Genomic DNA, 27,336 nt, shown 5'->3' with positions numbered 1-27,336 from the left:
GGGTGTGGTAACAAGAAATGCCATCATCCATATTGAAGCATGTATGGAAAAAGCCTCTTTTTTGTGGAATTTTAAAGGCACAGACAAAACCAATGGAATCAAAGAGTAAGTAAAAACTTTACAGACCATGTTTTATTTATACAAAGTGTTAAAAAGAACCAGGGGCGGACTGACAACTCATGGGCCCCCCCGGGAAATAGGGAATAATGGGGCCCCTGTGTCCTTGCCCAAACTTAAAAAAGCCTATGAAAAAGGTACCAGGGGCATCTCATGGGGCCCCCTACTGACCCCGGGCCCTCAGGCAGTGCCCGAGTTTCCAAATGGTCAGTCCACTCCTGAAAAGAACATATAAACACAAGAAATGGCAGTAATACATTACATAGCTGTCGCAATAAATGCATGGATTAGAGAAACAAAGAACGATTCACGCATGCACTTGACGCGTTTTGAGACAAACAATAATCTCTTCTTCAGAAGTGCCTAAACAAACACGATACCTATAATAAATATATCGTTATTATCGTATCTCCATATATCTCCAAAAAGAGTCACAATCACAAGTATATAAATTTCACTTACATGGCCTCACATAGGGGCAGAAAACATGAAGAAACCGCCAATTGGCTAAGACCATAGATAGCGTAGATGTGGCCAATATTTCCAAGGTCCAAGGAAGAGAGGAGGGAAAAGAGAAAAGGCGATGTCCCACTCGCCTCCAAGGGAAACCACTTCACAGCCCCACCGGGGTGACAGATATGAATGCCCAGTTCAATATGATGACTTCTATGGAAATATATGATGAGCAAGAAAAAAATTGACGGGAGGAAGAAAACGCTCAGAAGAAAAAATGCCCCGGTTGGGGGGAAGAGGGGGCAATGCTGCTCAGTGAAGAGGGATGCTTTTTGGAGGGATAGAAGGGTGTTGGTGCTTGTTGATATTGGGGTGGGGCACACTGGTGTCATTGGGGTCACTGATGTTAGTGAGGATCAATGGTAGAATACTTATATATCCAAACCCTCTGCCAGAACTATGGCACTCACGTTGGGCAGAAGGTCACTTTCTACAACAGAGAAGCAAAAGAGCCAAAGCCAAGTGCAGAGATGAGTGTCCCAACACCCGGGCCAACAGCGGGACACAACCTGGATCTGCAGGATGCTGGAATTTGATTCAAATCCCAAGACAGTCCAGTAAAATCCAGCACTGTTGGGGGATATGCAAATTATTAAACAAATTTTGCATTTTAGATCTAACAAAAAAGAGGCCACCTGATCTGTTTTAAAAACTAAACATATTTCCAGGAAGGAAACATTTCAGGAATAATTATTTAAAACTTGGGACTGTCGATGAAACAGCGATTCTGAAATGTGATATTTTTGTTACCCAAAAGATGATTTTGCAAACAAAAAAAAAAAGAACTGCAATACCACTTCTTACCGCTAGGTAGCTGCATAAAATCATATATCACCGTAGCTGTGCGTTTAGCTATGTGCATGTTGTATTACACATTGGATAATGTTTTTTTGGAAAGGACACATTTTTTTTTGAAAGTGCACATCAAACCCAGATCAGCAGATTCCAATATGTGGATGACAGACTCAGGCTGAATTTTTAGCATTTTTTGCATCTTTGCATTCCATGTCTTTAGATCCAGCAGGTGCTATTGAGATGCATTCGTAATACAGAGAAAACAGGTACAAAGCAGCCTTTTCCCGCATTTTCTGCTCAAATGCAGGCTTTTTAGCAATGTAAAGGCAGCAGGTGAGTCTACACAAATTCTCAAAGCTCAATTACTGTATATTAGGGGTTGGGAAACGGATTTCAATCCACACACACAATCCGCAATAAATCTGTGCCGATATCGTTGATGTTTCTGGAACTGCATGCACAAAACGCAGATGCCTGATCATCACCATTGATTATAATGGTCCAGGTTTCATTGTGCGTTTTACCACTAGCTGTTTTTTCGTTTAACTGAAAAAATTGAAATGCACGTCTGCAAATCACTTTAGAAAAAAAAAATATTCTAAATTATTTTACATTACATTTAAAAGGTAAGGCTGGAAAAATGCACAGGTCACCATGTTTCATGTATGTTGTAGGCAGAGCTCCATAGAAACCTGGGCAGCGCTGCAGCCATTTTGAAAGCGGCAATTAAATATCAATGCACCCATAAATGTACCAATCATACATCAAACATTTTTTACATGAATATCCTAGTACAGTACAACTATAGCTGCTGAAACTTTGTCTGGTTTGGTTTATGTACAGCGTTGAGGATCCCTTGAGTACACCCATCGCGCACCTGTGCATTTTCCCTAGAGTTCTTCGCCATCAATTTTGATAACAGCTGCGAAGAACAAATATATATATATATATATACTTTTTTTTTTTAAAATAAACTCTAAATATTCTCTAAAATATATACATTTTTAAATAAACTCTAAATATTCTCTAAAATATTTTAATTATTATTATCTTTGATTAACTTTGTATTTGTAATATTATTTGAAATATTTGTAATATTATACTTGTAATATGTTTAAATAGTGTATTGGCTGAATAATACTGTATTACTACGGTGTATTGTAGTAATTATTGCAAATATTAATATTTTGTAATATTTGTAATAATTTGTGTATATATTTTTATTTGTGTATGAATTCATCATTATATTTTCAGTTGACTAACTTGATGATGGGGCAAACTTACTAATATTTTAGAGTATAATAAACATATATTCCAAAAAAAAGCTGATTGATTAAAACCTTCTTAGTAAAAAAAAAATAAAAATAAAACGTAAAAATGTTTTAAACATGTACAGTGTAAAAATGCACATACAGCTCATGAAAGTAAAGTAATAACACACACATCTTTAGCACATAAAATGTACAAACTTACTGTATGAATGATTTGCATACAGGGTGTTTTTTTTTTTTTTAGGAAAGTCTAAATTTTAAACTACATTACTACTGTGTATTGTAGTAATTATTGCAAATATTAATATTTTGTAATATTTATAATAATTTGTGTATATATTTTTAATTTGTGTATGAATTCATCATTATATTTTTAGTTGACTAACTCGATGATGGGGCAAACTTACTAATATTTTAGAGTATAATAAACATATATTCCAAAAAAAAGCTGATTGATTAAAACCTGCTTAGTAAAAAAAAAAAAAAAATAAAACATGTAAAAATGTTTTAAACATGTACAGTGTAAAAATGCACATACAGCTCATGAAACTAAAGTAATAACACACACATCTTTAGCACATAAAATGTACAAACTGTATGAATGACTTGCATACAGGGTTTTTTTTTTTTTTTTTTAGGAAAGTCTAAATTTTAAACTCACATAGCTTACAATTTTGGATTCTGCACAATGTTGCTGTTCATACTATTTTTGTAGATGTAGCTAATATGTATGTTGGATTTTTTTTTTTCCATATAAATATACAGTTGCATTTTTTTCATATAAATATACAGTTGCATGCACTCGAGTATATATGTGTTTGTGTGTGTGCGTTTTTTTTTTTTTCTTTTTGTACTGACAAGAAGCTGAGACATAAATATAGAGCTGGTGAAGAAATCTGTTTTGCCTGGAAGGCTTTCCTCCTGGAGCCAATAGGAATGCGAGACCCTCCCTTCTCTACCCTATAATTATGGAGCAGAACTGGTCTGTGAAGCTTTGGTTTGGCTTTATTGTACAGGCAGAAGTGCAAGAGAGCTCAGCAGGGATGTTCGTGTGAATATCTACTGGGATATCGACTTTGCTTTACGTAACATGAGTGGGACCTATGAAAAGAAGATGGCCGTATTAACCGACCTCAGCACCTCTATGAGTTGCCATTCGGTGTCAAAGGACTCGCCCACCCTACCAGAGTCAACCGCCACGGACATGGGCTACTACAGCGGTCCTTTAGCTGGTAGCCAACATGACTACTACCAGAGTCAGGCATATTCTCAGTCGCTTAATCCCTACAGCTACCACCATCACCCCCAATTTACCATGGGTGGGCTAGTAGGGGCTGATGGCTTCATGCCCAAGGATGATTACCAGTATGGAGGTGGATATCGATCTTATGGACATTTTCGGGAGGCCCCACCTCAGGAGCCAGGTATGGAAATGAAAACAGGGCTGATGTGGACACAAAAGAGTGTCACTTGATAGATACATAAAGCTTAAAACAATAAAACAAAAGACAGTAGACAAGATCTATAGTCAAAGTCTGTAGATATTATCTAAAAGACGAGTTTTGAAGGACAGGAGATAATTGGCAGGATGGAGAGAACGGTAAGCAAGTAAAAATGGTCAAAAAAAACAACAGAAAATAAAGGGGTAGACAAAAGCTGAAATGTGGGGAGAGATAGGAAGAATTTAGAGATAAAATCGAAAGATTATAGAGATTACATTAGGATTAAGGATCTCCGAGAACTAAGAGATGTGTGGTTGTAGGCAAAACCAGACCATCAGTGGGTACCAAGAAGAAAGACAAGATTGTGAAGGAAACCTGGAGAAAGGGGTCAAGGAAATGATGACCAATAGAAGACAGGGGCAAAAAAGAGACAATAAAAAAAAAGGGACAAGGTAGAGGAGGTACAAAACATTAAAAGTGTGATGTAATTATTGTAAATAAGGGGACAAATAGAAGATGGTAAGTTACACAGAGGCATTGTAATAATAGGAATGGGGGAAGGGGGGGCGATAGAGGGTACAGGAAGAAAAAGAAAATAGACCCACTATAAAACTCTTATTTCTTCTTAATCCTATTATTCTAATGCCTTTTTATAATTTACCATTTTATATTTGTCCTTTTATAAACCAATACCCGTTTTACTCTCTAGATATTTATTATATTCTTTACTATATGCGTTGGACGACCACCCCACCAGAGAACTCTGTTACAAATATTTAACAATTATTTATTATTGTATTTATGTATGTATCTGACGATAAGAACATAATATTTTTGCATACGTTTTATTATAACATAGTATAGTTTCATATAGTATAGTATAGTATAGAAGATCCTTTCAAAACCAGGCTTCTGTGGAACCCTAGGGTTCCTCCAAAGGTTGGACCATCAATGGTCCAAAGTGGTTATATCACCAATGATCTTTTTAGCTATCTATCACACTAATGTATCCTTAGCTGTAGCTATAATAATTATTCTTATGAGTTCCCCGAGCCCAGAATGTTATTTCAAGGGTTCCTCCTTGTTAAAAAGGTTGAGAAAGACTGGTAAAGAATAATATAGAGTACGTTGTTCCTCTGGATCAACTGTGGGTGAAGGATTATAACTTTTTTTTTTTCTTATGGTTGAACTGGATGGAGTTTTGTCTTTTTTCATCCAGACTAACTATGTATGTACTATGTTCTTATTCTTTACAATCCAGCCAGGGACGGACTGACAACTCATGGGGCCCCTGGGCAATAGGGGATCTTGGGGCCCCTGTGTCCTCGCCCACACTCAAATCACACCCAAACAAGCCTATGGAAGGTACCAGGGACATCTCATGGGGCCCCCTACTGACCCCGGGCCCTCAGGCAGTGCCTGAATTCCCCAATGGTCAGTCCGCCCCTGAATCCAGCCATATATCGGGAGCAACACACAGTTCCACATCCAATAGCATTCAGTCTAATTTTAGTTTACTGTAGCCACATCAGCTAAGAGGGGTTTTTTGATTGATCGCTATGGGTCATGGGTCATTGAAAACACCAGAAAGAAGAGTTTTCAGGCAGCAAATTGGTTTCAGAATTGAAGATGCAGTTTGACAGCTCCAGTTCACGTAATTGTTAGTGGTAGCAGGGACAGACTGACCATTTGGAAACTCGGGCACTGCCCGAGGGCCCGGGGTCAGTAGGGGGCCCCATGAGATGCCCCTGGTACCTTTTTCATAGGCTTTTTTGAGTTTGGGTAAGGACACAGGGGCCCCATGATCCCCTATTGCCCGGGGGGCCCCATGAGTTGTCAGTCCGCCCCTGAGTGCTAGATAACATCTTTTCATTCAAAAAGGGGTCACGGAAGTAGATATAAACCTCAGCTATAAAATATATAGGCGATTCATGGCTTAACTCTCATTTATTGATTAATGTGGAAAATTTTGGATATTCTCCAGCCTTTTTTTTTTTTTTCTATGATTGAACTGGATGGACTTTTGTCTTTTTTCAGCCAGACTAACTATGTAACTATTACTATTGATTAAAAAAAAAATTTGTAAGAAAATAATATATTTGCAAATGGCAATTTTAATTTTTTCAATTTTATTTTATATATTGTTCTAATTTTATTGGTACATTTAAATTCTGTAAAATGATAATTCGCCGACTGTGTTGGAAGTTATTATGCAACTTGAGCACAGTTTCCTGGGCTGGTCCCCTGTAGCTACTTCATCTGACATTTTTATGATAGTTTAAGGGTCCATCCCTGCATTAGCCTGACACCTCATGAACAGGAGTAGGCTTAGCGAGACCTGTCTGCCTGTCTGTCTGTAACTTTAATCTGAGTGAATTTATACCTGTAGTAGGAAGATTTTGTGTGATGTCCCTCCCTTCCTGTCTCTTCACTAATCCTCAGCTCCTGTTTACCTGTCTGCGTCTACCCAAGCAGCCTGTCTATCTACTGTACATCTAAGCTGCACCGCTGCCTGAGCGTATCCAAGCTACCTGACCAGATCTGCCTATGGCTAAAATGTCTGTCTCTGCCTTAATCTGACTGTCTCTTTGTATCTCCCAGCTTGCTGTCTAGGGTCTCTGCTCTAATCTAAGCTACCTAGTTACCCTAATTGACTGTACTTACCCTGTCTAGAGCAGCCTTTATCAATCCCTTTAGCCTAGGGGAAGCCATTAAATGATTTTCAGGTTTCAAAGAGCCCCTGCTAAAATGTATTACAGCTTACAGAACTTTGCATATATGACACCCATAAATAAATTGTAATTACCGCCCCCCAAAACAAAATAAAAAGTGGCCTAAAATGTAGAGAGCAAAAACTGTAGCATCACTTTAGATTGGTAGTAGGAGGTGTACCCATTGGTGCTCAGTTTAAATGAGCCTTCTTACATCGGAGATCGGAGGTCAATGATGTGCCCCCTTGCAATGGTGGTCAGTGGGAAGAATGCCCCTTACAATGGTGGTCAGTGGGAAGAATGCCCCTTACAGTGGTGGTCAGTGGGAAGAATGCCCCTTACAATGGTGGTCAGTGGGAAGAATGCCCCTTACAATGGTGGTCAGTGGGAAGAATGTCTTTTGAACAGTGGTGAACATTTCCTTTACATTGGTGGTCAGTGTGATGAATGGGATTTTTCATGGTGGTCAGTGGTAAGAATGCTCCTTACATTGGTGGTCACTGGGAATAATGTAGCTTAGATTTGTGATTAGTGGGAAGAATGTTCCTTGCATTGGTGGATGAATTCTCCTTACATTGGTGGTCATTGGGAAGAATGGTCCTTACACTGGTGGCCATTGGAAAGAATGCTCCTTACATTTATGGTCAGTGAAAAGAATGCTCCTTACATTGGCAGTAAGTGGGAAGATAGGCCCCATACATTTGTGATCAGTGGGAAGAATGGCCCCATACATTGATGGTCAGTCGGAAAAATATTCCTTGCATTTGTGGTCATTGGGAAGAATCGGCCTTTCATTGGTGGTCAGTAGGAAGAATGGGCCCTTGCATTGGTGGTCAGTGAAAAGAATGCTCCTTACATTGGCAGCCAGTGGGAAGAAAGGCCCCATGCATTTGTGATCAGTGGGAAGAATGGCCCCATACATTGGTGGTCAGTGGGAAAATATCCCTTACATTTGTGATCAGTGGGAAGAATGCTCCTTACATTGGAGGTCAGTGAAAATAGTGCTCCTTACATTGGCAGTCAGTGTGAAGAATGGCCCCATACATTGGTGGTCAGTGGGAAGAATGGCCCCACACATTGGTGGTCAGTGGGATGAATGCCTCTTACACTGGTGGTCAGTGGGAAGAATGCTCCTTACATTGGCAGTCAGTGGGAAGAATGCCCCTTACATTGGTGGTCAGTATGAAGAATGCCCCTTACATTACTTGTCAATGAGAAGACTGTACCTTACACTGGTGGTCAGTGAGTAAAATGCTCCCTTACACTATTGGTCAACCCTATAGAGAGCTAAGAAGATCATTGCTGTCAGTTGCTGTTTACCTGAGAAATGATGGGAGAGGATCCACTGGTCTTACACCACTGGCTCTGTGGAGTGATATCGACCCCAGAGCTATTCAGGAGCCAGCTGGCAGGAGGTCAATCTCTTACACAAGGAACCTTAGGCAAACTCTGGTGTAACCCAAAGGTTCCATAGAACCTTGCTTAATAAATAGTTGTTTAGGCCATAGACTCTAGAGCCTAAACAACATTTGAGTTACATGACCAGAAATCACTGGTACTGTGGAGCTGTTGAAAGTTTTTTTAATGTATACATGTTATATTTGCTGTGGATATACCCACACAGTTGCTGTACAAACAAGTAGACCAACCTCTCACTGGCTAATGCTAAACTAGTACAAGTCCTAGTATTTAATGCCAGTTTTAATCCAACAGGGCTTGCTGGAAGCAGTGGTGGCATAGATGGCTAAGAGAAATTGACAGCAAAAATCTTCCTTCAAAAATATTAACTAAGTCTACAAGGTTCCTTCCCTGCTCTTACCAAACAAAGTAAATCTAGGGTCCCTAACTCACATTTTTACATAACACAATAGGGCCAATTTGCCTACCAGACAAGAGGTGACATCCTCCGAAGAATACTTTCTTCACCTCTTGTCTGAAATGGCTCTGTATAGTACTTCTGTTCTCTGTCATGTTTTACCACCATTACCTTCCAATTTATTTTCCAGTCATATCCTAATTGGCAAATGCAAGGCATGGCAGGACCATTTGTTTTTAGGGCACTTTGTGCACCAAGAGACCAAGTAAGCCTTTGTCACTGCACTTTGATTGGACTACGTTGGCCCACCTCAACTTTTCTAGTGATAAGGCTTCCACGTAGTGTGCTGATGGCATCTCATGTTTTTTGCGGCCCATGTGCATTGGCACAAGCTAAACCAACAATTTGTCTGTCCCTGGCTTATCATTGTGAAAGGCTGCAGTTGGTCAACCTTAATTTCCATTAATTTAAACTTTATTTTACATGAAATAATATTTCAGTAATAAATCAGCATTCAATACTTGATATTTGGCCAAAGATGTGTCCAGTTATCTAGAGCAGCCAATCAAAAATCAGCTTTTAGTAGTATAGAGTGTAACGACCATTCAAAATCATTGCCTAACTATTTGTTGGTTAGAGCTTGCAATTGCTTGGCACACCATGTTAGTAAATAAAATGGTTTGGCTTTGGCAGGTCTACAGCTACATATTTTAGGTTTTATGACAACCACCAAAGTCATAACAAAGAATCTTTTGGTGATTGGTGATCAAAAATTGTGTGCAACAGATTTTCCCAGTCTTCTCATGGAAGATGGCATGAACGAACTTTCTGATCCCAAAAAACTGCATGTAGCTACAATAGACCTTACCTGCACACTTTATCTAGATCAGTGAGCCAAAGTACTAAAAAACAGGGTCAGCATGACAGCCACACAACTAGCATTTCCAAAAGCAGAGGTGATCAATGGTGATCTCCATGTTTATCCTACTGTTCTATTGGTAGAAATAAAATACTGTGCCAGACAGAGCTATCGATTCACAAAGCTGTATGAGTTCTATGAACCAGGTTTTTTTTTTATATCACTTTATATTTTTCATCAATAAGTTCTCACTGACAGGTCTGAAGAACCTACAATCAGCTTAGGATGGTTTTTGTCTCGGAAATCATGAAATTTCAATAACTCACTTTTACAGTGTCTCTATTCACAGTAATAGAAATTAATTTAAAATATATTTATTTAATTAATGGATTTATTAATTATTATTATTATTATTATTATTATTATTAATAATGATAATAATAACAATACTAATAATAATATGTCCACATTAGTGAAATTAGAAAAAGCCAACATAAATATTATAAGGAAAGATTAAAAGAAAAATGTATGTCTAAGTTGAGGGTGGCATTTCCATGATGTGATGATGTTTCATGGTTGGTATGGGAATTTCCAATAACTACAGACAATGGAAAATACCCATATCAGCCAGGCACTGGCCTCATTCATTAAAGAGTTTTTATTTCCAAAGTGCATGTGTATATTAATCTTTTTTTTCTAAAGTTTTGGATGGAGAGGGAAGGACCAGAGCTGTCAAGTTTTTATTATCTAGGGCTTCATTTACCCTCTTTCCAGGACTTTCTGTCTCAATGACAATGGCATTACCAGATAGGAAGTGAAAAATCTGCAAGACATGCGCAACCAAAATAAAAATCTGTCAGGGGTTCTAGCTTACCTCTACTCTACTATAAAGGAGAATTTTTATTTCTGTCTGTGTTGTTGTTGAAGATTTCCTCTCACTTCCTGTTTGGTGATACCATCAACAGGACAGGAAGTGAGGGGAAATCACTCTAATGGAGCCCAGATGGCAGTAAAACCTAACATGGTTCCTTCCCTGCTCTTATCAAAAAAAGTAAATCTAAGGTCCCTAACTCACATTCCTACATACACATAATAGGGCCAATTTGCCTACCAGCATGTCCTTGGAGAGTGGGAAGAAACCCACACAGGCACAGGGAGAACATGCAAATTCCAGGAAGATTGTACCATGGTCAGGATTCAAACCAATAACCCTAGTGGTCCCAGGCAGAAGTGCAACCACTTAGCCATTGTGCTGTTTATATTGAAAGTATAACAAACAATGATGAGTGAAGTGCACTTACCCCTACCACCCAATCAGATTCAAATGATTGTAGTCCAGTCTGTGAAAGCTGATTGGTTGTACTTTGCCATTGATCTTGCAATATTAAATAAACCAGACTCTTTCACAACTTCCTCATCTGTGATGGAGTGCCTAGAGCATCACATGTAATCTGGGACTATGGAAATAGTTTTAATCTCTTGCTACTAAACGAGACCACTGGCTGGTAGTTACCCCATTAGTCTAAAGCAGGCTTTCTCAACCTTTTTACTCCAGAGGAACCCTTAAAATAATTTTAGGTCTTGGTTAACTCCTTCTAAAACAATTTAATCAGGGGTCAGTGGGAAGAATGTCCCTTACATTGGGGGTCAGTGGGAAGAATGTCCCTTAGATTGGTGGACAGTGGGAAGAAAGTCAATTAGATTGGTGGACAGTGGGAGGAAAAGCCCTTAAATTGGTGGAGAGTGGGAAGAATGCCCCTTACATTGGTGGACAGTGGGAAGAATGTCTCCCTTACAGTAGTGGTCAAAATGCCATATTTTCAGACTAATGAAATCATTAGTGTCATGCTGTTGACTTTGTCAAGTAGTATTGGTCTCAGAAATAGATAGGCACCTTCAGATAGGAGGTCAATCAGACACAGCTCAAGGAAATCCTAGCAACCTCTGATTGGTGGTCAGTAGGAATAATTTTCCTTACATTGGTGGTCATTGGAAAGAATGTCGCTTACATTGGTGACCAGTTAGAAGAATGTCCCTTACATTGGTGGACAGTGGGAAGAATGTCCCTTAGATTGGTTGTCAATGGGAAGAATGTCCCTTAGATTGTTGGACAGTGGGAAGAATGCTCCTTATATTGGTGACCAGTGAGAAGAAAGGCCCTTACATTGGTGGACAGTGGGAAGAATGCTCCTTATATTGGTGACCAGTGAGAAGAAAGGCCCTTACATTGGTGGACAGTGGGAAGAATGTCCCTTACATTGGTGGACAGTGGGAGGAAAGTCCCTTAGATTGGTGGTCAGTGGGAAGAATTCTCCTTACATTGGTGGATAGTGGGAGGCAAGTCCCTTAGATTGGTGGTCAGTGGGAAGAATGTCCCTTACATTGGTGGACAGTGGGAGGCAAGTCCCTTAGATTGGTGGTCAGTGGGAAGAATGTCCCTTACATTGGTGGACAGTGGGAGGAAAGTCCCTTAGATTGGTGGTCAGTGGGAAGAATTCTTACATTGGTGGACAGTGGGAAGAATGTCTCCCTTACAGTTGTTGTCAAAACACTATCTTTTCAGGCTAATGAAATCATTAGTGTCATGCTGTTGACTTTGTCAAGTAGTATTGGTCTCAGAACTAGATAGGCACCTTCAGATAGGAGGTCAGTCAGACACAGCTCAAGGAAACCCTAGCAACCTCTAGAGGATACCTAGAGGTCCATTGATCCCTCTGTTGAGAAGGGCTGGCCTAGAACTACTTGGGAGACTGGAGCACAATGCAATCATGTGACGTTGATTGTTACTACGTGTTTAAGACTTTCGCTGCATTTTGGGTTGCTTGTTTTTAACACAGAAGTGGATTAGCCGGTGTAGAACTCCACCTCACCTACTGATAGACATCAGGATAAATCAAACGTGACTCCAATTAATGTGACATCAGCTGGTTATCCAAGTCTATAAAAAGCTGTGGTAAAAGAGAGACATAGAGGGATCTCTGCACAGATATAGGGACCAGATCTAGAAGCATGACTATACACCGGTCAGAAAAGACATGAGATAAAAAGCTGGCAGACAGATCTACTACCTGTGGCGTACCCTGACAATAACAAGTAGTACTTGAGAGAAGTGTTTGAAAATAAAAGGGCCAAACAGGATACAAAATGTAAGGCTATAGATAAAAGACACATACTACAAAGTGGATACTTAACTGATGGTGTTTTGTTAGCATTCCTAGACACATGTAACCGCATAAACATGCCTGTTGGTATAAAACCGACTTAACAACCACAAATACCTAAAGCAAAAACAAAAACTAACAGACATTGAGAGTATAGAATTTTATTCAAGTGTATCTAAACCAGAGAACGTGACATTTATTGTATTGCAGCTAGATGTGTTGATTGAATTAGTTTTCTTTTTTTGGCTTTTTCTCTTTACTTTCAGCTGGTGACCATACCAGTGACACACTTTCTGCCCTAGGAGTAGCGTTGTCACACTAAGGCAGGAAGTCTACAAAACATCTCATTCCCATTAACTAGGGGTAGGCGTTGTGTATTTCATGGAGAGAATGGAGAAAAATATATCTGATCTAAGGGTACAGCAAAGTCAGAGAACACATGATGTCATCAGCTCATGAGATTTGTGACATAATCAACAGCAATTTTTTTGCACTTATGGAACAGATATAACAAAACACTTTCTGGTAAATGTAACAGACCAAATGATAGCAAACAAGAGAGGTTCATTGTTAGGGTTTATATACACTTTAAATCACTTAGATCCAATTCACACTTCTGCGACTTGTCATGCGACTTTGGACATCAGAGTTGCATGACAAGTCATACCCCATGTTTTTCAATGATAACCATTCATATATGTGCGACCAGTGTAAGGGACATTCTTCTAACTGGTCACCAATGTAAGCGACTTAAAATTTCGGGGACTTCAGAGTAGTTCATGCACTGAAGTTCCATCATTGTGCCAATGATTGTTCCAATATCAATGTTGGAATAATGGAGCTCCATTATTGTACCAATGACTGTGCCAAAATCAGCGATGGAATAATGGAGTTCCATTATTATGCCAATATCAGAATAGAAATAATGTAGCTTCATTATTGTCGCAATGATTGTGCCAATATCAGTGTCAGAATAATGGAGCTCCATTATCATGCCAATACCGGCATTGAAATAATGGCGCTTCATTATTGTGCCAATGATTGTGCCAATATCAGCGCTGGAATAATGGAGCTCCATTATAGTGCCAATTCCAGCATTGGAATAATGGAGCTCCATTATTGTGCCAATGATTATGCCAATATCAGCGCTGGAATAATGGAGCTCCATTACAGTGCCAATTCCAGCATTGGAATAATGGAGCTCCATTATTTTGCCAATGATTATGCAAATATCAGCGCTGGAATAATGGAGCTCCATTACAGTGCCAATTCCAGCATTGGAATAATGGAGCTCCATTATTGTGCCAATGATTATGCCAATATCAGCGCTGGAATAATGGAGCTCCATTATAATGCCAATTCCAGCACTGGAATAATGGAGCTTCATTACTGTGCCAATGATTGTGTCAATATCAACATAGAAATAATGTAACTTCATTATTGTGACAATGATTGTGCCAATATCAGCGTTAGAATAATGGAGCTCCATTATTGTACCAATAGCAGCATTGGAATAATGGCGTTCTATTATTGTGCCAATGATTGTGCCAACATCAGCGCTGGAATAATGGAGCTCCATTATTGTGCCAATACCAGCATTGGAATAAAGGAGCTCCATTATTGTGCCAATGAGTGTGTCAATATCAACGTAGAAATAATGTAGCTTCATTATTGTGCATATGATTGTGCCAATATCAGAGTTGGAATAATAGAGCTCCATTATCAAGCCAATACCAGCACTGGAATGATGGCACTCCATTATTGTACCAATGATTGTGACAGTATCAGTAGTGGAATAATGGAGCTCCATTATTGTGCCAATACTCGCATTGGAATAATGGACCGCCATCATTGTGCCAATGATTGTGCCAACATCCGCACTGGAATAATGAAATTCCATAATTCCAAGGACGACGTTGGCACAATCACTCACAGACCTTTCTTCTGAACATCTCCTGCCATAGATTTGCCCAGGAGCTCTGTATTTTGAATTCATATAACACTTTGATACATTGTGTTAAACCCTCAAAAAGGGGGATTTGGGGCCCCGAAATGCGTTGTATGCCAGTATCAGCTGCTTAAGGCTAATCTAGGGGGTCATAACAAGTACTTTCATTCTAACAATAGCTTGTTATCACATTTTAAAAACTCATAACTCCAAATCTGTACTTAAACAGTGCCGATTTAAAGCACAGAGAATTTACACAACCATATAAAACATGTTAGTTGCTTCATTCTTAAAAGATTTCTTTTAAAGTCTGCTCTTTTCTCTACGCATTTCACAGGAGTTCAGCTTGCTTCCTCAGGAGATATAGGTCCAAGCCTATGTAGGTACTGGGGAGGTCAGGTTATTTTTTTTTCTATATTCCTAGCTTGTTATCACTTCGGCTTGTTGGAGTTCGAGCACCTTCGTGCAAAAATAATCACATTACACTCTGTCCGATTTTGCCTATCTTCTGCTAGAAAACTGAAAGCTATAAATATTGTATTCGATTACTACTGGACAAAACAGGCTCCTTGGTTTCAGAAACTTCTTATATGAATGGTTCAAAACCAAGTCACAAATGTTCTCTAACTCCTTGAGACTTTGTGTTTTGGGGAAAACATTGCATAATTAATGCACTCCATTAGACTAAAATGCATCCCATAAGAAAAACTTTGCGAATTTAGGGAGCGATTGATAAAATAGCCTGGAGCAGGTCTTTGTAAACGTGAATTAAGCTTTTGAAAAGACAATAGAAGCTTTGACTTACATATTTATTCATCTCATTCTTCCCCAGCCGTGTCAGTTAAAGAAGAGCCAGAAACCGAGGTACGAATGGTCAATGGGAAACCCAAAAAGATCCGGAAACCAAGAACCATCTACTCTAGTTATCAACTGGCTGCACTGCAGAGACGCTTTCAGAAGGCCCAGTACTTGGCGCTGCCGGAGAGGGCAGAGTTGGCGGCCCAGCTAGGACTTACACAGACACAGGTAATGGCAAGAAGTATTTATAATAACACACTGAGATGGGCACAGATGTACAGTATGATGGTCCAGAGAGTAGTAATGACTTATAGAGGGTAATGACCCCCTTCTAACCAATGGGGGTTCAGCATTTAGAATTTTCTGATTGGCTGGTGTGGTTTGCACTTTGGCTTCAAAATAAGATATGACAATGGTTTTATCAGTCTACACCAACACTTTTTAATGCTCCATGTATCTTGTACAATTTTAAAAAGGCTACATATTAAAAATGTTTTAAAAAATAGCAATATACATAAATTAACTAAATAATAAAAATAGGTTGCCATGGCTTATGTTTTATCATTGCTCTTTGACTGTAATGACATTTTTTTTTTTTATAACACTCGGGAGCAGGGGCGGACTGACCATTTGGAAACTGGGGTCGGTAGGGGGCACCATGAGATGCCCCTGGTACCTTTTTCATAGGCTTTTTTGAGTTTGGGCAAGGACACAGGGGCCTCATGATCCCCTATTGCCCGGGGGCCCCATGAGTTGTCAGTCCGCCCCTGCCTGTGAGTTAAAATTTGATTTCATCTTTTGAATGTAAAGGCAAAATACAATATACTGTTTTGACTGGAAATCAGTGGGTTGAATCCCTCTTGCGCATCTCTTGGCGAGATCTCTCCACCTTAATTCCTAACTCTCACCCATCTTCCCCAACAACCACTCATAATAGAAATATTAATTTTGAATAACTGGAGTTGTTATAAAATAATAGCACGCGGTAAAGACAAGGGCCTACCACAAACTGCAGTATCCCATAGCAATCAATGAGAAGTTATCTTTCATTAGTCTGAATCTTGGGTCTACATGAAACCCCAGATGATGACTTCAGCTTGTCAACAGGTGTACCAGTTCCTTTTTAATATGGTGGTGTGCAAACTGCAATGACTTTTTGTAAAGTGCAATAATCAATCTCGGCCAATCAGAATTCAATACACTGAATTTTGATTGGTAGCCAAACCCAAAGGCACTGAAAATTCAGAAAATACACTGGATCCAACCTGCTGTACAGTGGTAACAATCGACAACACAGATGGATGTTTTGCTGTGATCTTACTACTCCCAGGAGGCAGCCTACAAGCATGAGAAAGGGAGGACTCAGAGGACGGCAAATTATAGGACTCCATCTGTTTTCTGAGAGACTCCCCCATCCCCCCACCTGCTCCTTTTATACCGAAAGCATCACTCCCCCAAGGGGTCCGGCTCTGGTAACTTTTTTACCCTAACACACAGAAATGAGGACTACAGTTTAATTCCACCATTTTGGTAAATGCGGCATAACAAAGCAAGGCCAAAAATTTATATTTTAATGATAAATGGAGGATTGTGGGCTGAGTCAGCCCCTGGCTTCTTAAATGTCTTGGGTACATCAACAGCAAGATCCTCCTGCCGTCCTCGCTGACCTGTCCATCTAAGAGTTTTAGCTGTTCCTGCCCAACTTTTTGTGTTCCAGCTCCTCCTATTTCACTTTTCATACTATAAAAAATAGGATATTCGGGAACCTCTCACAATGGTTACATCTGGTATTCAAACCCAAGAACTCACCAAGTTAATGTAAGAACTTGTCAGGTAGTAGGAATCTCCAACATCTACCTAAAATGGAAATATTACCCCCTTGGTAAAGGAGAAGTAGGGCCAAAGCTTCTTTCTGCACTCCTGTGACCCACATCCTGAACTTCTCTTTTAAATTGTATGGCCCTCTGTTAGTGCTGAACAAGAAATGTTCAACGTTTAATCATGGCCAGTAATGACTTGAGTCTTTGGGCTCATTCAGTTGATTGATAACTGACGGTAGCCATATCCCTTAGACAATTATGTATATTTCTAGAGCCAAGGCCAAAACATGGTGCAAAATGAATACCACATACAACTACTGACTGTCTGGAAGTTGAATGAATGCATAGATCCCACTGTGGGACTCAAAGGCTACGTACTCAGTTGGGGGTTTATGACTTACAGTTTTCTAATGAACAGTATGGAATGATTCAGTCTGGAATAATTGTTCTTTGCATGACTAGATCTTTAATATAGACCAACAAAAAACATATATGTGTGGCATTGAGCCCACTTAACACTAGTGATCCTGCCAATAGCTAGGAGAACAAAGGCAGCACTCTCCAGCTTCTGTAGTGTCTCTCCCTCTCTGGTGGACCAGGAAGGGGCAACTCCCACACTTCTCCCTTGCTGAAATTGGAGATACTGAGACTGATAACATTTCTTGGTAACGATTGATCACTTTTATAGAATATTCCAACTTAACAGTACTTCTTGGTCATGAAATAAAACAAGTGTTTGCCAAATCTTTACCATATAGGATGAGAAAACATTCTATCTATAGTCAGCGTTAGTCCAAGGTCACTTTCTTCCACTGGGGAACTGATGTTGATTCCACCACTAGTGACAACTTGCAGAAACCCCAGATGCAACTAAACCAAATGGCTGACCATTTGGAAACTCGGGCACTGCCCAGGGCCTGGGGTCAGTAGGGGGCCCCATGAGATGCCCCTGGTACTTTTTTCATAGGCTTTTTTGAGTTTGGGCAAGAACACAGGGGCCCCATGTTCCCCTATTGCCCGGGGGCCCCATGAGTTGTCAGTCCGCCCCTGTGGAAGACACTTCCTCACTGGCCAAAATGTGGAATCACCATCGCTGATGATGGAACAGTGATGGAGAGTCATCCTGGTTAGACCAGAGAGGGAGCATCATAGGAGAAGTTGAGTGGACCCTTAGCAGGTTATTACCAATTACATAACTGATAGTTTGACATGGACCTTAAAGTGCGCCTCTATGTAGAACTTCTTCAGGTTTAGAGTGGGGAAAGGTTAGACACTGAGATTCACCACTCTGTTTCTACCAGTGACCATTGATACAGAAAAGAACATTGAGGGAATGTCAGAACTGTCCTCAGACTAAGAAGGGGAAGTTTTTAAATGGGGGCACTTGTTTCGGGAACAACTAGGGGAATTCCCTTAATTTTGCTTGATTTCCTCTAACTTAATGTTGCATCTCTGGGACAGGAAAGTAAATCTCCCTAATGATACAGCAAAAAATAATCAGGAGGGGGTTTTAACCCTTTCCTACATATTTAAAAAAAAATGTTTTGGCTATACTTACAGTTATAGTCCTGTTTGCACTGATTTGCAAATAACTGGCTTCATAACATAGATATATTCTATTTTTAAACTGATTTCGTTGGCCCTTCCAATAGCTATAGACTGGTTAATAATTAAAAATTGTATCTGTCTGTGTGTGGCCACACTTCTTTAGCAGGTGATAGCTGTCAATGGTTGGGCGGGCAAAAAAATCTAATTATTCCAACTGTCAGATTTTGGAAATCACCTGCCTTCCAGATTATGGATCTCATCATCAAACATTGAATTGTTAATGAACTTGTTAATAAATCTAAACAACTCTGCTGCTGAAAGGTTTTTGTTCAGGTGGAGTTCTTTATAATAGGATTTTCACTATAAAACAAAGTGCAAATGTTTTTATTTGTGTGATCCAGTTAACGTGCGCACAAGCTCAGGTGTGTACCTGTCCACAGGAATGACATTCGTTATCTATTACTCATACATCATTTAATAACAAAGCAAGGCCAGCTGTCACTGTCAAAACACTTTGTTCTTTTGTTGAGCAACTGTGATTGTTTACACCGTATACAGTATCTCATCTACTGCCATGGAGTACCATTGAATAACTATAGCTTCCATGCTGCCCAGTCACAGCCTTAACTCTTTTAGGTTTCCAAATTGGTGTAACAAAATGGAAATTGGGATGTTTTCCCTGATAGACCTATAGGTCTTTGCTTTGGGGCACTACGCTCCAGGTGTATGGCAGGGGTGTCAAATTGGTGCCCAAACTGGTGTCAAACTGGTGCCCTCCAGCTGTTGCAAAACTACAAGTCCCATCATGCCCATGCCTTTGGGAGTCATGCTTATAACTGTCAATCTTGCAATGCCTCATGGGACTTGTAGTTTGGCAACAGCTGGAAGGCCACCAGTTTGACACCCGTGATGTATGGGGTTAGGCATCCTCAGTTGATATCTGCCCCAAATAATAGTGTGATGGGCAGGAATCCTAGGTGGCCAAACAAAAATCACCTCTTATCAGTTTAGTATAGTTGGACTCGAGAAATCTGACTTCTGATTGGTTGATATGGTTTACACATGTGTATTTACCCTTGTGTACTGAGGTCCAATTTACGGTTCTTTCCACTGACAGTAAAGACGCTTTCTCTCCATTTTCAAAAAAGGGGCCTTGGGTTATTAAATAGAAAAGTCACCTTTTGCCTTTTTTAAGGCAGATTAAGTGCAGGGTGCAGCAACATAACTTCCTTTTTCAAAACGCAATAAAACCCATTTTATGAATCAGAATTGTTTTTATTGTCTGTAATAATGTAGGTACATATCTAAAGTTCTGTTTTACACAGTTTTGAAAATCATATCAGGTAGGTGACGCCCCCCATTGTCCATACACTGAATAAGCCGATTTCTGCCGTTTTTCATGACCCTTACCAGCATAGCAGCGGGTATGTTGGCAATTTCTGCGCGGATGTTGGCCTTCAGGTCTTGTAGGGTCCTTGGACGGTTTACATAAACGCGGGATTTCAAAAAACCCCACAAAAAAAAGTCGCAAGGGGCCAAATCGGGGGAGCGGGCTGGCCACTCCAAATCGCCCCTTATTGAGATGAGGCGCTCTGGGAAGTGTTCCCTTAAAACAGCCATTGATGCTATTGAAGTGTGAGCCGTTGCTCCATCCTGTTGGAACCAAATGTCCCCTAAGTCCAATTCATCAAGTCGTGGAAATACAAATTCCTCCAACATGTTCACATACCGGTCTGAATTCACTTATTCAGTGTATGGACAATGGGGGGGGCGTCACCTACCTGATATGATTTTCAAAACTGTGTAAAACAGAACTTTAGATATGTACCTACATTATTAAAGACAATAAAAACAATTCTGATTCATAAAATGGGTTTTATTGCGTTTTGAAAAAAGGAAGTTATGTTGCTGTACCCTGTATAAGGGGGTTATATACACTCCATTTACATTACACCTGAAAATATTCCTATGCCCGTTTATGATTTAATTTACATCATTGCTTATCATTTATGGTAAATTATTAATAGTGACTGATAGTCCAAAATATGATAATAAAGAAATGAAAAACAAATTCCATGACCTGTGATGGAAGCCTAGTATGGAAGCTGCTGTACCTTTGGCGGCGTACAGTGACGCTACCCAGCTTGGATTTATGAAATAGTATCTTCTAACTAAGGCTTCTCACCATGATCATTTGATTTTTTGCAGATTTAGTTTATTAAGGTTGACTGCAATCTAACCAATCAGAATTCACTCTGCCAGATCAGACTAGTTCTAAATGGCCACTGTATTTCATTAATTCTTAAAAACTTAGATGCATTTGTTGAACAAGGCCATGTGATGCATCTTATATTTTTTTTAGAAAAAACATGGTGTCTTTTTAAAATGAATAATAACCCAAGTATTCATATCTATTCATATCAGGGGCGGACTGACCATTTGGAAACTCGGGCATTGCCCGAGGGCCCGGGGTCTGTAGGGGGCCCCATGAGATGCCCCTGGTACCGTTTTCATAGGCTTTTTTGAGTTTGGGCAAGAACACAGGGGCCCCATGATCCCCTATTGCCCGGGGGCCCCATGAGTTGTCAGTCTGCCCCTGTGGAAGACACTTCCTCACTGGCCAAAATGTGGAATCACCATCGCTGATGATGGAACAGTCCGCCCCTGATTCATATAAAGTAATTTTGTTTACACACAAAAAAAATTTAATTGTAATTATCACACACTGTGGCATGATAGCCTGTTTGATGTTACCGAGCGGCATTTTAAATTTTACAAATATTCTTGGATAAGATGGCAACGGTTCATATTTTATACATTTCTATGCTTCAAGGAAATTCCCATTTTTGGATAGTTGTCACCAGAACCGGTGTCTCCATCTGAAGATCCACCTTCAGCTCTTGTTTTGTTGACAACCCTTCATTTTTAGATTTCCCATCTCTGTCTGGTGACAATAGTAACCAGGATATATACCGAAGTCAATTCCATCTAGTATGGACACAGAGAGCCATAAAAACCCAATAGAGATTTGTTTCCTTCACTACCCTATCCAAAGCAAACAAATGTTTTGGCTAAACCTAGAATGTAATACCTAGGTTCCATGTCCAGCTACAAGTCAGCCAACCTGTTCTTCTGTGTTATTTATAAATAATTAGATGTAGGTCACCCCGTAAAAGCACGACCTTGTTAGAGGCAGCTTGGAGGGGAGGAAATTCCAGTCCCACCAACCTGCAGGCTGAATCCTTGCCTTGTTCTGTTAGTGTCAGCTGAGGTATGGGTGGGAGATGTCAGGGTGGGGTGTTTATGGTCAGGGAGGTGGTATCCTCAAGGCTTCCTCATACCAATTTACAAAACACAATGTTGCTGTGAAACTGGGTTTGGTCCTTTTGGAGAAGAGCTTGGGATGAGTCACAGGGCGGGGGAATATCGGGACAGAGGTGTAGAGCAAGTGTGGGGGTAGGAAGGATTTGGAGAGAAAGCAAAACACTTCCCAGAAACACAACATAAAAGCTTAGTGGTTAATCCACGGCAGTTATCTTGGCTAAGCAATCAAGCCTATCACATCCTTTGTTTCAATAAGAGTCCTGCTAGGACTGCAAGGACTATCAATTAGGAAATAGTCCTTAAAATATCAAATAAATGAAAGCCTATGTAAAACAGTAATATATTGCTGATTGCCAGTCGTCAAGCTGGCCATAGATTGTTCAAATCTTGTTCGGTTTAGCAGTGACCGGTCGAGATTTAAATCTATGAGCAGGCTGATTGTACAAAATTCGATAGTTGTACGACTTGGGTACAACCAGCATGCCAGATTTTTACAAGTGATTTGAGAACTGTTTTACCCATCAAAGGACTGAAAAGTCTGTGTAACCAGTCTTATGATCCAGACTCCAGGCCAGGGGTGGACTGACAACTCATGGGGCAATAGGGGATCATGGGGCCCCTGTGTCCTTGCCCAAACTCAAAAAAGCCTATGAAAAAGGTCCAGGGGCATCTCATGGGGCCCCCTACTGACCCTTGGGCAGTGCCCGAGTTTTCCAAATGGTCAGTCCGCCCCTGCTCCAGGCAGACCTGATCATCAACTTCTACTGAAGCAACAGCATACTTGGTCACACTCTTCAGTGACAGTTTAAATCATGTATGGGCAGACTGATTGTACCCAAGTTGATCGTTAGCTTGACTTGGGTACAACCAGCATGTCCGATTTTTCATGTGATTATTGTCTGTGGCTATAGCTAGCAATAATCACTCCTCACCATACCCCCCCACTGGAAGAACACAATAGTTCTGTGGGAGGGATTCCCCATCAACACTAACTGCGTTGATGGGGGAAATCAAGCGATTTTGTTTCCTGCAACCCATAGTTGCAGAAAAGGAATTACCATCGTCTATAGCCTGCCTTAGATGTGGTAGCTGCATTCTCTTTTTTTAGGCTTTTTATCATTTTATTGTCAACTGGTGATCCACCTCCTTTCCTATAGTGGCAATGCTCACTCACCGCACGTATACCAGCACAGGACTAAAGAATACCTCTCCTCTTCTTCACAACTTAAAGTGTTTGTAAAGGCTATTTTTTTCTGCAAAGTAAAAAATATGTGCTACTTACCTGCTTTTTGCAATGGTATGGCACAGAGCAGGCCAAACCTGCTCTTCTGGGGTCCCTAGTGCTCTTGGCTCCCCCTATTCTCAGTGTGACACCATTGGAAGCCCCATTCTATGGGGGTGCACCTGTGGGCTTGGTCCTGTATTAACACACACAGCACACAGACACACGGCAACGTGCCCCCCCCCGCTGTCTGCTCACAGGATTTGATTGACAGCCAATGGCTCCTGCTGCTGCCTCTGTGAGCATGAAAGAGAGGAGAGAGCCACTGCAGATATGCATAGCGCTGGATCAAGATTGGGCTCAGGTGAGTATTGGGGGGAGCAGGGGCGGACTGACAACTCATGGGGTCCCCAAGCAATAGGGGATCATGGGGCCCCTGTGTCCTTGCCCAAACTCAAAAAAGCCTATGAAAAAGGTACCAGGGGCATCTCATGGGGCCCCCTACTGACCCCGGGCCCTCGGGCAGTGCCCGAGTTTCCAAATGGTCAGTCCGCCCCTGGGGGGGAGGGTATGCAGAGAATGCCTTAAGGTACAAAATGTTGAGCCTTTAGAGCCACTTTAAGGGGAAAGGCTTTATAGTCCACAGAGATAGCTTGGAACAATGTAACTGATAAAGAATGCAGCACATATAACACTTTCAATGGTATATCTGGCATACTAAAATGGAACAAACATTAAATCTTTGACATGGTTTGAACTAAGAATGGCTTGCATTAGGATCATAGTGTATTCTTTATTTGTGAATCCATCTAGGACCAAGGTGTAATAACTATTTGCCCTCCAGGAATTCTATTGTGATAAATAATTGAAAGCCCAATGAGAACTACCAAACATTAATTCATGGTCTATTAATTAGTATTTATTAAGCTTTTATATGCATTATAATAGTGAAAAGTCCTGCTTGGACCACAGACATTCACTAATGGTCTGCCCTTCTGGGCACTATAGCCAATACTGGTAAGCCTTCTAAGACCAAGGTGTACCAAGGTTTACCTGTAGTGTTGGAGAAAACACTGAAAAGAATGCATCTACTAAAGGTAGCTTTTTTAACTGTAGAGATTTAGGTATTTAGTTAGATAATATATATATATATATATATATATAGAGAGAGAGAGAGAGAGAGAGAGAGAGAGAGAGAGAGTCCTGTTTGGATCATGGGCATTCAATAATGGTCTGTCCTTCTGGGAATTATAGTCCATATTGGGAGGCCTTCTATGACCAAGGTTTACCACTGTCCATTGTGACAAATACTTCTGAAATAGTCTTGCACCATTTGGTTCATAGCTTTGTGTTACTGACGTGGAACAAGCATGTAGATGGATAATTCTTACTTTCTTCTGAAGTTCTTGATTTCCATATTTGTCCCAGGTCAAGACTCTGAATGTATTGAAGCCCTGCACCTAATAACAAGCAGGCAACTATCATTTTCAGTTGGAGGTCATCAATAGCAGTTGAATGAATGATCTCCTGTTTAGAATGTTCTCATGCCACCTATACAGTATATGCTGGAAAAGGGTTAAACACAAAATGACAGTAAATTTACATTTGACAAGCACAGTTTTGCTTTTCTGCCAGTTATGTACACAGACACGCACATGCCCCTCGGCAAAAGTTGTGTAATGTAACAAACAGCTCTTGCTAGTCAAAGCCAAAGAACAGCAAAAAATTAAATCTAGCATTAATACAGCAAGCGTGTACAATTATGTGGAAGGGGAACTCCAGGCAGATTTTTTAAGTCCTTTCCACAAAAAGTTTTATGTGGTCAGTATCATTATGGATGCCGCTGGTGCCCACTTCCTGTGCAGCTTTCCAGTTATTGGGGCTGATTAGAGACCATTGGGGCTGATTAGAGACCATTGGGGCTGATTAGAGACCATTGGGGCTGATTAGAGACCATTGTGCCAGAAGGCCAATGACCACTATTTCACACTCTACCCAACCTTGAACAGGGAAAAGAAGTGAAGTTATTCATATTGAAGAGCTGCTAGTGCTGTTGCTTTGCATGATCTGAAATGGGAGGCAGCCTAATAATGTAACTGGAAATTGTAATGTAGGCAAATGTAGCGTAGTACTATACATAGAATCAACAGACCATGTCAAGCTCCTCTCTTTAATAGCTATAATTAATAGCTATTCTTTTCTATGTTTGCTCCTCAGGTGAAAATCTGGTTCCAGAATCGCAGGTCAAAGTTCAAGAAACTTTATAAAAATGGCGAAGGACCAGGTTTGGAACACAGTCCTAACAACAGCGACTTCATGGCTTGCAATTCACCGTCCTCCCCACCCAACTGGGAAAACAGCCGAAGCCGAACTCCCCAGCAACAAAGTCTTCCTCACTGCTCATCCCCGACCTATCTTGAGAACTATAATCAATGGTTTAACCAACAGAACCAACCAGGACCACATCTACAGCCTCCTGATGCCTTGCACCAACCGCCACCTAATCCCGTGTATTAAGTGACAGAGACTTAAGATAACTTGAATGAGTTATTGGAAACAAAAAGCCCATATCACCCTAGTTGAAGGGATTGCATAGACTTTTATTTGGGCAAAAGACTCTTAATATTTAAGTGGCATTAATATAAGGCACCAGTTATGGGACTTTTGTAAATAAATTTTGAAGGATCAGTATCCACCCAAGAAATCCAATTTGTCTCCCCAAAAAACCGCCATGCTGATGGACATTAAGTGGAATGACCTAATTATGGATATCAAGGCCATAACAATTTCTCCAAACAAATTCTCCACTGTTACATAGCTTACTGGACCAGGTTCTTTCCACAGTCATTAATGATGCATCATCATCAAGCCCGTAATTTCGTCAAAACAAGTAATACAGGACACATCTCCTTGCTGTAAAATTATTGGTCATGAGTAATTATTTTCAATGGAGAACTTTTTGTTGAAGATCTACAAGATCCTTCATAACACATATGGGGCACAATGACTGTAGTATGGCCAAATACTATGCTATTTTAGGTTCTAAACAAATCCAAAGACCAACTTTAAACTCGGTTATGAATTTAACGAACGTCAACATTTTCTACCATATTGATTCACTTGAGGGGAAGGGCTTTGTCAAAACAAATAACTTTTATGTCAAATCAAAGAAAGGAGTGATCTTCTTTTTAAAAAAAATATTTTGTTAACCTTTTATGATCTGAGCTACTCCACTTGTCTTTGCAATATTTAAAGAAATTGCGCAGGAGGTTCTAACTTATTTTTGTAATATTTTGGAAAATGTTATGGATTGTGAGGGGGTGAGAATAATTTTTCAGATTAAGAGGAGGGGGATCTGAGGAATGTCATTGTGTGAATGCAAATTAAACTATTGTGTTTTGCTGCTGAAGCAAAAAGATTTTGAAAATTGTTGTTTGGTTAATTTGTGGGTATTGTCTAAAGCGTAAATGTGTAAGTTGTGGTTGGATGTGTATGTTCCTGGTCCAAAGTTTGCTAATGGGTAAACCAACCCAGAGGTTGATATTAAACAATCGGTTTCCCCTATACACTGCGAATGTGTTCACCTTAGATGCCAAACTGCCACTTTCACCCTGAAAGTTCAAACAAAAAGAAAACACAATCCAAAGGTTGGACAATGATTTAGATTTTTCAATGTGCTTGGGAACTTTTGGAACTCCATTATGTATCTTTCTTCAAACTTCTCTAACTACCGTACATTCCAGGAACATGAAAACAATAGGTGTGCGATAGAAGATTTGTGCTCCAGATGTATGGCTTATTATACATTAATGATGATTTACCAATAAATATTCCATCATTACATTGATCCACCAGTTAAAGTCTAACACCACTCAAATTTTTTCTTTTAGAGTTGGATAGAGTGGGGAAGGATTAGAACCTATCGGGTTTTCCCAGCTATCTTAAGCCTAGTACACACAATCAGAAAATCGCATGAAAAAAATACTGTTTT

The 27,336-nt window shown here is 40.1% G+C and overlaps 1 protein-coding gene across 1 annotated transcript; it reads left to right on the top strand.

Moving 5' to 3' along the window:
- The first annotated feature begins 3,681 nt into the window (after positions 1-3,681).
- Positions 3,682-26,772, top strand: DLX3 (distal-less homeobox 3). Its single transcript, XM_089674506.1, has 3 exons — positions 3,682-4,120; positions 15,466-15,659; positions 25,563-26,772. Exons 1-3 carry the CDS (start codon positions 3,787-3,789, stop codon positions 25,860-25,862), a joined length of 828 nt encoding a protein of 275 aa, XP_089530632.1. The 5' UTR covers positions 3,682-3,786; the 3' UTR covers positions 25,863-26,772.
- Positions 26,773-27,336: the final 564 nt, after the last annotated feature.

This window comes from Staurois parvus, unplaced genomic scaffold (assembly GCF_062004578.1).
Source record: "Staurois parvus isolate SC_StPar_1 unplaced genomic scaffold, SC_StPar_1.0 ptg000151l, whole genome shotgun sequence".
Classification (NCBI taxonomy): Eukaryota; Metazoa; Chordata; class Amphibia; order Anura; family Ranidae; genus Staurois; species Staurois parvus.
The sequence above is the reverse complement of the archived record's forward strand: the minus strand, read 5'-3'. Positions and strand labels throughout refer to the sequence as shown.